The 12710-nt window shown below is 44.6% G+C and overlaps 1 protein-coding gene across 1 annotated transcript; it reads right to left on the bottom strand.

The window, feature by feature from the left end:
- Window positions 1-8324: 8324 nt before the first annotated feature.
- or55d1 (odorant receptor, family 55, subfamily D, member 1) lies at window positions 8325-9275 on the bottom strand. The gene has a single exon (XM_057351982.1). The coding sequence runs from the start codon at window positions 9273-9275 to the stop codon at window positions 8325-8327; it is 951 nt and encodes a 316-aa protein (XP_057207965.1).
- Window positions 9276-12710: the final 3435 nt, after the last annotated feature.

A 12710-nucleotide genomic window follows, 5' to 3' on the forward strand; every position in this document is an offset into this window, starting at 1 on the left:
AGATGTCTCTCAGGTTCCTCAGCCCAAAGGGCGAGTGAATGGCCGCCGCCGCCTCCCTTTTATACCCATATGCACGGGGCAGGGACTGGCGTGCGTGTGCCATTAGCCAAAGCCCATTGGCATTTTAAATTCCTCTCGGAGATGATCAAACCCCAGTCTGTCTTTCAACACAACGTCTCGTTCCCTCCATCAGGGAACGGAGGTTGCAGTCGTACCTGAGACGTTCTCAAGTCAAACCCCATCGGAAAGGGAACAGCAATTTTGTACAAATATCATTGATCACTGTTATTACGAACACATGCCATTGGTTCAGTTGGCATATTGAGATATATTCATGAATAACTTAGTAGGACTTTTGACAGCTTTCCTTATACCAACTGTAGATTTTGTACTTATTGTTGCTTCATATATTGTGATTTTTGCTCAAATCTGGTAAGGGTCACATGAAGGCCATTAATACCTGCATTACTCATTTTATTGTAATGTTAGTTATCGTCTTGGTTACGGATGTAACCTCAGTTCCCTGATGGAGGGAACGAGATGTTGTGTCGAGCCGACAGATGGGGTTCGCTCTTGAGAATCTATCAACTTCCGACTAGTTTAGAAAAGGCCAATGAAATTGGCGAATGAAATTTGCATGCCGGACTCCGCCCCCGGATATCCGGGTATAAAAGGGAGACGGCGTGCTTCATTCATTCACCTTTGTTCTGAGGAGCCTGAGACCTCTTATGACTGCTGCAGCGGGCAGCACGCGTTGTGGCATAAGGGACACAACGTCTCGTTCCTTCCATCAGGGAACTGAGGTTACATCCGTAACCAAGACGTTCCCTTTCTGTAGGTCTCTCGATGTAGTGTCGAGCCGACAGATGGGGTTCCCATGGAAAATGCCACGATGCTGTGCCCTGTCACAATCTCTAGCGAAGCGACGGTGACTGGCCTAGGCGTGTCAGCCGTGAGTGCTACTGCGAAATTGTAACCTACCAGTGGATAGGTAGGGGGTCCCAGAGCTTCATTTGAAGGTGGGAAGGCCCTGCCTTTGGCCCTCACAGGCGGCGGCCTTGTTTCTCTAACAGGGAGAAGCCGCCCAGTACCGTAAGGCCACTGGGTAAGCGCTACTTCCTCAAATGGGGGTTGTGCTACTGAGACCACTTCCTACCATAGGGAGGAGCTTTAGTGGAGATACCAACATGGTCGCGCCGTTTAGGGGAGAACTCATGGGAAAAATGTGCGGACTGAAGTAGTTTAACGAGAGGTGGAGGTCCACCTAGGGAAGGTCATGGGTTACCAAGGTGGGAACCAATCATGAGGATACATCAGACGGAACCGCCCTGCTGGGGGGTTACAACGTCCAGTAGCACTAGGTCCGGTTAGAGCTATGTTGTGGATAACTCAGTTGGTACCCGGCCTAAGGGGCAGGGCTGCTCTGCCCAGCCCGCCCGCAGGAGGTGCTTGCTTAGTGATGGATGGAATGCCTGTTCTTCACCCAGTGGGGAAAGAAGCGGGGCAAAAAATAGCACGCTGACCCACCTAGGAGGGGGGAAGGTGCTTTCGTAGGCGTACGCCCTACCCGCCGCCGGTCTTACCTGATGCCCTGCAAGACTCGAGCTGATACCGGTTTTACGCGGAGGCTGTAGAACCCCACGAAGGTGTTGGGCGTAGCCCAACCCGCAGCTCTGCAGATGTCTGCCAGAGAGGCGCCTTGAGCCAATGCCCATGAGGAGGCTACACTCTGAGTGGAGTGAGCTCTCACTGCCAGTGGGCATGGGTGATCTTAGGACCGGTACGCCGTAGTGACGGCGTCCATGATCCAGTGTGCAAATCTCTGTTTGAGACAGCCCTCCCTGTCTGCTGATCTCCAAAACAGACAAAGAGCTGCTCAGAGCTCCTGAGGCTCTGTGTGCGGTCCAAGTAGAGGCGCAATGCGCGTACTGGACACACCACGGATGGGGTTGGGTCCTCCTCCCCGGTGGGGAGCGCCTGTAAGTTCACCACCTGGTGTCTAGGGGGAGTGGTGGGAACTTTGGGCACGTATCCGGGCCGGGGTCTCAGGATAGTCTCACGATATAACTCGGGGTCTCAGGGCCCGAGTTCTAGGCAAGCTGTGGACACGGAGAATGCTTGCAGGTCCCCTACCCTCTTGAGCGCCATCTGGAGAGCCGTCTTCATCGTGAGGTGAAAAAGAGCGGCATCTCCGAGGGTCTCAAAGGGGGGCCTCATGACCTGCCCGAGAGGGACCCCCATCCGTAGAAAGGTCATTGAAGACCAAGGGGTTAGGGTGCGTCGGCAGAGAGGCGTAATCACCATCCGCCTGCTGCCGGTGTGCCACACTCTCCAGGGAACTCGACTCTGTAGCCAGTGTTGGAGCGGTCTCATGTGCATCAACCCGGGGGTATCACCCCGCCGAGGATGCCATGTGCCCAGGAGCCTCTGAAATTGTTTCAGTGGGACCGCTGACTGCTTGAAATATTCCAGGCAGTTCAACACTCACTGAGCGCGCTCTGTAGTCAGTCGCGCTGTAATGGAGACAGAGTTGAGTTCCATACCAAGAAAGAGGATGCTCTGCACAGGGGAGAGCTTGCTCTTTTCTCGGTTGACCTGTGGTCCCAATCTATCTAGGTGCCGAAGCACTAGGTCCCTGTCTGTACATAACAGATCTCGTGAGTGTGTCAAGATGAGCCAGTCATCGAGATAGTTTAGTACCCGAACACCTCTCTCCCTGAGGGGAGTGAGGGCGGCTTCCACGATCTTCGTGAAGACTCGTGGGGACAGGGACAGACCGAAAGGGAGGACTCTGTACTAATATGCCCGACCCTCGAAAGCGAACCGTAGGAACGGGCGATGACGAGGGAGAATCGAGACCTGAAAGTAAGCGTCCTTCAAGTCGATTGCCATGAACCAATCTTGACATCTGATATATGCCAGGATGCGCTTCTGCGTGAGCATCATGAACGGCAGATTGAGTAGGTGCCTGTTCAGGGTACGCAGATCTAGCAACCCCCGCTTTTTTGGGGACGATGAAGTACGGGCTGTAAAACCCGTTGAACACCTCGGCTAGAGGGACGAGCACGATCGCTTCCTCTCCAGAGGGGTGGCGACCTCGGCCCGAAGCACGGGAGCATCCTTGCCTCTGACTGAGGTTTGAGAGGATGCCCCGAAACTTGGGCGGGCATCTGGGGAGTTGGATCGCGTAGCCGAGAAGGATCGTATCCTGTAGTCACCGTGACGGTTTGGGAAGCTCTTGTCAGGCTCCCAGGGACCGAGACAGGGAGGCTAGGGGTACGTTCTGCTTCATCAACCTCCTGGGGGTGGTTCGATGGCTGGCAGTGCGGATCCCTCATCGTGGGGAAGCCCCCAGAGAGGAGATCGGCTCTGCTGATTTACCTGGTTGGCGATGATGTAGCACACCGCACCATTGTTTGAGAGTGCTGAGGGCTGCTCATTATCCTCGACATTGGGTCTCGCCACAACGTCGAGTTGCCGAACACCGTCGTGTAGAGGATGAGAGCGGCTGTGATAAACACCCAGACGATGATGTAGCAGAACGCACCTTTGATTGAGAGTGCTGAGGGCTGCTGATTATCCTCGACATTGGGTCTCGCCGTGACGCAACGTCGAGTTGCCGAACACCGTCATGTAGAGGGTGAGAGCGGCTGTGATAAACATCCACAGAGAGAGGAAACTCTTAAAAGTGGGCTGTTGGGACGGAGCAGGAACCGTCCCGGATCGACCAACCAGCGATGGAATGGCTGGGGTCAGGCCCGATGGTATTCTTGATCTCCCTGGGGTCTTCCCATGAGGGCCGCTTCGGCTGCTGACGGGGTGGTGTTCTCCTCATTGACGTCTTCTTCTGGGGGGCCGCCTGAGTGGGGGCACCGGAACCGGAGGGCGTCGAAGAGGACCAGGGCTGCTGGGAAGCAGACGGTGCACGAGATCTCGACGGCCGGAGGGCGGCCGAATCGTGGCGGGGGAGGATATGCTTGATAGCCTCTGTCTGCTTCTTTGCTGTCGAGAACTGCTGCTCGACAGAATACCGGACAGCCCCCCCTTGCGAGATGGGTGCGTCGAGAAAGCGGACTTTCTCGGCATCACTCATCTGTGCAAGGTTCAGCCAGAGGTGTCTCTCCTGGACCACAAGTCTGGACATCGCCCGACCCAGGGCCCGCGCGGTCACCTTGTTCGCCCGTAGAGCGAGGTCGGTGACGGCGCGGAGTTCCTGCATAAGCGCTGGGTCAGTCTTACCCTCTTGAAGTTCTCTCGACACCTTGGCCTGATGGACCTGCAGGATGGCCATATCGTGGAGAGAGGAGGCAGCTTGGCCCGCAGCAGTGTAAGCTCTCGACACCAAAGATGCCGAAAAACCTACATGCTTTGGACGGGAGTCTAGGTCGAGCCCCCCTGCTATCATCTAGCTGCCCCACCATCGAGGGAAGAAAGGGCGATAGAACTAGTTTGACGTGCACGCGCCGAAAGGGGGCGTTCCAGGTCTTACTAAGTTCCTCATGCACTTCCGGAGAAAACACGGCACTGGGGGTGAGCGCGGCATGGAGCAGCGCTCGAACACGAGGTACCATGTATCCAGCCGCGAGCGTTGGGAGAGGCAGTTCGGTGCACTGCAACCCAATGCCGGCGGCCCGGGAAAGCATGGCTGACATTTCGATGTCCGTTTCTTCCTGGGCTCGACCCCCCGAGGGAGGGAGCTCCGAGGAATCGTCGGAGTCAGATGCCAGTAAGTCACCCTCTGATGCTGCAAGGGACATCTTATCATCACGCACCGTTTCCGAATACGTGGTTGAGGAACAAGATTGTGGGACTGTCTCATGGGGAACGGTCAGACGAGCGAGACGAGGTGCGAATGGTCCGCGAGCCGGTGGCTGACGGATTAGCGCTCACAGTAATCCTCATATCACCCTCGCTGCTTGCCGTAGCGGACGGCAGGGCCGTGGCCACTGCTGTCACGGAACAAGAAGCAGACAAGGTTGTGGCTGAGTCCCGTGGGAACACAGCCACCCGTGACGCAACGTCTGAATCGTCAACCGCCCGCAGTGCGGTCAGGATGTATACACAAGGGCTGCCCCACTGATGAGTGTGTTGCACCCACTAGAACACTTCTGGAACTGCCGAGACGCCCAGGGGAAGTCGCTGCAGGAAGGGACAGTCTGCTGCACCACGTCATAAGATTCCAGCAGTAATTCGGCGTAGAGTTTGAAGTCTCGAAGGAGATCATGTGTGAAAGCTCCGAAGAACAAAAGGTGAATGAATGAAGCACGTCGTCTCCCTTTTATAGCCGGATATCCGGGGGCGGAGTCCATTGTCCAATTTCATTGGCCTTTTCTAAACTAGTCAGAAGTTGATAGGTTCTCAAGAGCGAACCCCGTCTTTCGGCTCGACACAACGTCGAGACACCGACAGAAAGGGAACTTGACTTTTGCCTTGACTGCTTTTCTGTCATATAGAATCGGAAAAATATCTCTCCCAATAGTCGTATATATATAAGCACGGTGTACATACTATTTCCAAGTTGTTTAAACCCTATTATTTATGGAGTAAGAACAAAATAAATTAGACAAACATTTCTAAAGTTTATGAACACTGTAAAGATTTTACCCTTGTAACACATTTTGTTACTTTCAACATAATGCACTGAAATGACCAGTCTCGTACAAAGACTAGCGTCTGCTAAAAATGACTAAATGGAAATGTAAGAGATGTGGCTCTGATAAAGTATTTCATCAGAGCAAACTGAGTAGTGATAACATGTATTTAAACAAACACTAAATTTAAGAACTGTCGTAGGTTTTTTATGTGTTCAGAAGAATGCATTCAAATAATGTCCAATTTTTTGCATTTTTACTATGCATAATGCAAAATATGCATATTTTTAATGGATTTATGTGGGGATTCATATTAATACTTTCACATGTGTTTTGTTTACATTTGAAATGTTCAAAATACATTTATTTAAAATAAATGTATTTTGTACTCAAAAGACATTAGAGCAGTCAAAACGAAACACATTCTCTGAAAACGTAATGAATTGTATTCACTGTCAAATTTTGTATAGTAATTTTTGCACTTTTCTATAATAAATTGTAAGTAGACTGAGCTATAACCATCTTCACTACAAATTTTATTATGTGTGCTTATATTACTGCATATGGTGAGTAGTGTCATCATAATGTATTTGTACATTACAGTAATTCTGGGAGGCTCTTAGAGGTATAATGCATAACATGTCAATATTCCCTCTTAAAGAATATGGGTGTGGATTCCAAGAGAGTGGATTTCTATAATCTTTTTCTATTACATTTTCTTTGTTTACTCTTTTCTATTGTATGCAGAAAATAAAGAAACAAATACAACTTGGACTACTGACTATGTGCAAATATAATTTATTTAAAAGTGATTTTTTTATCTTTGTTCCACTCGGGGCTCCTCCTCTTGACCATCTTTATCAGGGGTAGTGGGGGGGATCTCTTACCGTTATCTTATCTACCCTCTCTTACCGTTATGTTGCATGTCCATTTTGTACTGACCCAGAGCCCATGCATGAACTGGCCAACAGGATTTCAATTGCCATCACCACGTTGGCCTGTGTTCTATTGTAAGCCAGGTTAAATCAAGTCGGTGGACAAGTCCCCCAGCAAGTACACAGTCAGAATAAAGTACAAAATTATACATTTTACCAGTACAGTTTAATGTTTTGTACCTCCATCATTTAACTGTACCTTTAAAGGTACACAATAGGTCCTTGGGTTTATTCGTTAATTTGAGTTTCATTTGAGTATTCATTCATGTAAATGATTGTCAGTTCTGACAGATCTACTGTAAAAGTGTGAGCTGTTTAAACCCATTATACAGTATATGATGTGTCATGATAAGTGGGACAAAATGGCAGAAAGAGTGAAGAAAGCAGCTGTTTATATACTCTTATGGATTATTGGAAGGGTTAAGCTGCATTATAATTAAAACAGGGCGTACCTTGTTAGGCAGTCTGAATTCTCAAGATAATTGCATATCTCACCCTACGTAGATTGTTAAATCAAAAGGTAGGTGAGTTCGTTTTACCGTGGATAATAAACTTTATCAAGCATTTTTTATCAAGTTATTTTATATGCTATTGCTATAATAGCAGTTTAAAAAATATATCTTGACCAACAGGAAATTGTGTTTCCTAATCATTTAATATGACGTCACCTGTAGACGATATAAACATTTTTATTTATTTATAATAATTTTATTTAATTAAAATAATTAAATCTATAGCCAAAAAATGGATACTGTAAATGTGTAAATCTCTAATAAAAGGTGACGTTACATTGTACATTAAATGTCATAAAAGAGAATTTAAAAGACATTCAGGCCTTTCTTTGAACAAAAGTAGAAAGTTACCTTTAAAATGCAATCCCCGAAGCATTGAATTGATGTTAAGTAAAGGGTTCAGTTCTAATAAAATACAGTATATTAACAACAGTGCAACATCTTTTTCAGATTTCATTTTCTTTATTTGAACTCCAACATGCAGTTCTTCTTATTTTCAACATGCAAACTTAGACATCTGGACTTTTTTACAGGTCTCACCTCAACCATTTTACTTGGATGTTTATAATAATATGCTGGAACTACTGGCAAAACTTCAGCATAGACATACAGCAAGCAAATCTTCTTAACCTTTGTATAGATGCTAGTCATTAAAATTTTGGCTAAACACTACTGAAAACAAATCAAACATCACTAATATACGTATATTTTTTAATATCCACACATTATTTAAAATAGCTTTTAGTCATGTATGCAGTTGACAATCACTCACAAAACAGACAGGATACATGCATACCTTTTCTACCATTTCAGATGATGTATGAATCAAACAAAAGTCCAAGTTCCAGAAACAAAGGGACAGACAGAAAATTTGTGAGGTTCTAAAGTTGACAGTTATGGTACTGCAAGGGAAAAATAATGGCAATGTCCATTGTAACCCAACCAAAATGCAACCTGCCATAAGTTGACCAAACATTTGACAAAACAATGAACATTCATGTCTATAAAACAGAAAGGGAAGGAATACATTTGTTTACATAAATCCGGGAGCTGTGATAAATCCAATCAGAAATGCAACTTGCATTAAGCATGTACAGTATGAATGCGAAAATCACACACACTTTTTCTCAATTCCATAAGCTTTGTAAATCAAACAAAAGTCTATGTATTAATAACATACGCATATGTATAAATTACATGTTGATTACAAACATTTTCAATCATGAACAATAAATCAGAACAGTTAAATATAAAGATGCACCAAAGTTAAACCCATCATCAGAAAATCAGTATGAATCAACCTTATTAGATTTAGAAGATAAATATTTGACAACTTGAACTCTGATTTCCTTGGTTCTTATTCCATAGATTACTGGGTTGAAGCAGTTAGGAAGAAGAAGATACCCCAATGTACACAACACACGCAAATCTCTAGGTATTGTAGGCACCCTGTAGCCAACAAAAGCCACCACAACGGACAGAAAGGCCACGACCAAGACCATCAAATGTGTGCTACATGTATAGATAGCTTTTTGCCGTGACTCCCCAGAAGGAGACCGAAAAATAATCACAAAAATGACCATGTAAGAGCATATGATAAAAACGCAGTCGCTCGACGTCAAACTGAAACCGATTATTCCAGCCATGTAATTCTTACTGAGATCACCACAAGCTAAATTAACAACGGATGTATGCTCACAGACACAGTGGTAAATCTCATTTGATTTACAAAAATAAAGCGGCCCAAGCAACCCAACCATCGAGACAACATAAAGCAAGTTGCGGAAACAAAGGGACAAACAGAATATTAGCGAGGTTTTAATGTTGACGTAGTCATGGTACTGCAAGGGAAACATAATGGCAAAAAATCTGTCCACTGCCATCCCGACCAGAATACTTGACTGGAACAAACCTGCCATATGTAGACAAAACATTTGAATGAGACATTCATTTCTGTAAATCATATTTTTGTTGAACAGAAAGCTGATCAACATTCTCGGAACGAGAAATATCGGCTCTATAAATCCGAGTGCTGCAATGAACCCGATGAGAATGTACATAGGGGCATGTAACTTGCTTTCTTTGACAATCACAAAGATTATGATGCCATTTGCAAACAATGTGAAAATGAACATGACAAAAAAAGGTATGAACAGATACTGCCGATACTCTTTCAGATCCGTGAATCCAATTAAGTAGAATTCGTTATAAGAAAAGTTGAACGTTCTATAATCCATTCCTTGGACCAAAGTTCTCTATAAAGACAAAACAAGTAGGTTTAATGAACAAGGAAAACAATATGATAAATAACAAAATATACAAGCAAATATATACTTGCATTTATGCATTAATGTTCTCCAAATGACATATTGCAAAACATTTCCTGCTCAGAATTGAATTAAATAAGCCTCTAGAATCGGATCAATTGAGTACAGATGCAATTCTAAACATAGGAGCACGAACTCAAATTGTCATGTCTGCAAAACAAAGCTGTACTCGATGGCAGCATGTACAAAATCCCCCCTCTATTGATTTAGGACATCATGGTACCTCTCTTAAATATTCCACGTTCCCCTCCCCTGATACAGTGCCGGGACAATGTTCTTTTTTTAATGGGCATGCCTTGAGGACAGATAAGGGCAGTGTCCTATAACAGGGCTCTTTACCAGTGGTCCTGGAGGGGCACCGCCCTTCAAAAATCACACACATTTGAACTTGACATTGAAAGGTGTTTTTGATTAGAGTTAGAACTAAACATGTAGGCTGTCCAGACCCTAAATCAATGGCCCAGTCACTAAACACTGCAAAAACATTACAAACATAAAGATTGATTAAATGCCAATCATAACTTGAGTAAAATGTAGTACCAGTGTTGCATTAATGATCCAGTCACGTCATTTAACAGCTGGCTGAGGAACAGGATCAACACTAAATAATGACTAACATTATCAATTATCCATTGTTTAAACCAGAAACAACACTGTAGAAGATGTAGCATAGGTGGTGAAGTAATAATGTCTCATACCTAATCTGTTAAAATGGGATTCATGTCAGATGTTTTGCTGTAAATAAGAAACGTGGTATCTTGAGACTACTTTTGTTTTATGTTATCTATTGCTTTATTTCCAGATCTTTGTAACTTTTCTTTTACATCACTCCGTCGTTCACCCGTGTGTACTCTTGAAAAACAACACTTTGATTCTCTTGACAAACTAAAATAATTTACCTATTAAAAACTTTAGTGCAGGACCCTAATCTTTAAAGGCAGGCTAGACAGTTCTATACAGACTCATGCTGCTTAATTGTCTCTTCGTATCCTGACAAAACCAAATTGCAACTTTAAAACAAATTTCAAATCAAATAAAAAAAAAGAATAATACAAAAGCTTTCCTGTACCTCAGTGGTTAGAACATGGCATAAACAACGCCAAGGTCATGGGTTCGATCCCAGGGATTGCACATAATTAGAAACAAATGCATAGTATAATGCAATGTACGTCGCTTTGGATAAAAGAGTCTGCCAAATGCATAAATGTAAATGTAAAAGTCTCTTTAATATAAACTAACTAAGACTTTGTCTGGGCTTTTCCTAAATTCGAATTTTTTTAAAGAAATATCAGCATAACCACGTTTTCCAAGTTTGCAGTAAACACAGCGTCCGCTGCTGGTCAAAACATGTTTCGTGGTTCATTTAACATCTCAACCGACTTGAATCGTCACATATCATAATCGATTTTCAACCAGCTCATGGTGAATCATTACATCCTTAACATAAGGGCTTCCAATACTATATTGTTAGCCTCTCTGAAATGACCTACAATTCAACTACAAATAAATATATATATTCCACATTCTCTTGGATAAAAGTTGACAAAGTTTAGGAACTGCTGCACTGCCTTGCGTGAGTCAGGAATTGGCCACTGGGGTACTGCCCTTATCTAGGGCCCACTTTAATCCCCTTTGTCAATCTGATAAACCCCATCAACAAAACCCTTGTGGGAACAGCACCACAGATCATTGAGTAAGAAAAGGCAGCAGGCCATTGGTTCTCTGGGCAGTGAGCCGCACATTTTTGGTTCATGTAAGGAGGGGAATGGGCACCTACTTGGTCTTTGTGGAACTCATGTTCAATGAGAATGCCCTGCTGAGCCACAGCATGCTAAAGGCATCCATGTTGGTCAGACATTGTTTATTGCACGGACGTTGGTATTGATTGACAGCAAGGAAATAGTTCTGGAGCAGAATAGATTACCATCAGTCGATATTGTAGCCAAAGGTGGCGATGTTGGCAAACTTGGAATCCGGTGAGCAATATGGGCAGGAACAGATTAGCAGGTGCTGAAGAAGACGGCAGTGAGAGGGAGTTTGGGCAATAGGATACTGATAGGGAAGCTTGGGAGAGATAGAAAATCCTTACTGCAAGGAGTCAAATGCACTCCTTTGTGTTTACACTTGTCAAACTTATTAACACAGTCTTATTGACGGCACAGGAGCACAAAATACAGGTTTTGCTAATACAACCATACTGACCATCTCACTGAACTTTAATGGGTGATTCTAGGAAAAAGAGGAGCAGCATTTAACCTACCTGGCCAGAAGTATTGATACTGTGGGTTTCCCCTCTAAACTGAGCTCCTTGCTGAATCATAGAGCACTTTTACACCATCACGCTGAATTGTTCTCGCTGCTTAATCGTTCAACTTCGTGCCGATCCAGGCCAGCCGGTACGTAAATGGTTTCATTTTCCTCTGCAGGCCTGATAACGGAAATCTTTAGAATGTAAACACAAACACGTCACAAGCTGCCATGGTAACACAAGAGTCTGAGCTATAACCTTTCTGCACGCATTCAGACAACCGTGCCGAAAATTTCAAGCAGAGAACAGTTTGTAATCGTGCCGTGTCAAACCAGGCTCACGTGGAAACATAACTGTAACTGTTCCACACCGTGCTTAGAACGGTTCGGCGCGATGGTGGAAAAGCACTCATAGTTCACACTCTGAAGTGAGACCAAATTAAAAGCGAGAACTCTTTGTGTCAAGGTGTATGATGTGGTACAGGGTCCCCCATTCACAGGGTGTGCTTTAATCATGGGATTACCCCAAAAATTCTCAAAGTTTTTGTTGCTATTGTGGTTGAAATGTGCTACATTGGTTACACATATGTAGAGCTTTGTGAATGATGGGTATTTGAATTCTGCAAAAATGTGTAGCTTTCGGCAACATTCTGCAAAAACAGATTGTGTTTAGGCCTTCGGAACACAACTAGCAACCATAAACAATAGGTGTCTGTTTAAAAAAGTTTTGGAGACTTTTATTGAGTCCTCTTTGTTTCTTTGGCCAGACTCATCTCAAGGGCCCTCTTAAGTTTTATTGCTATAATAAGGGTCGAACTTGCACACTGGTCAAGCCAGAAAACACACCAAATAGCACTCAAGGGGCGCAGTCCTAGAGTGGACTGAGAGACAGACATCACCATGGGCCCAATTATCTCACATGTGTGGTAATTAAACTTTGTGTGATCACAAATTATACAAATGGTAATACAACATGTTTACTGTACATTGTGTCACTGAACAGTTTGTTTATATTTTCTTACTGCCTTAATCATCTATGGATGAAATAATCGGTGCAGCAATGTTAAGGGGACATGTACGCTTCACATGTGGAAAAAC

Source organism: Triplophysa rosa, linkage group LG14 (genome assembly GCF_024868665.1).
Source record: "Triplophysa rosa linkage group LG14, Trosa_1v2, whole genome shotgun sequence".
NCBI lineage: Eukaryota > Metazoa > Chordata > Actinopteri > Cypriniformes > Nemacheilidae > Triplophysa > Triplophysa rosa.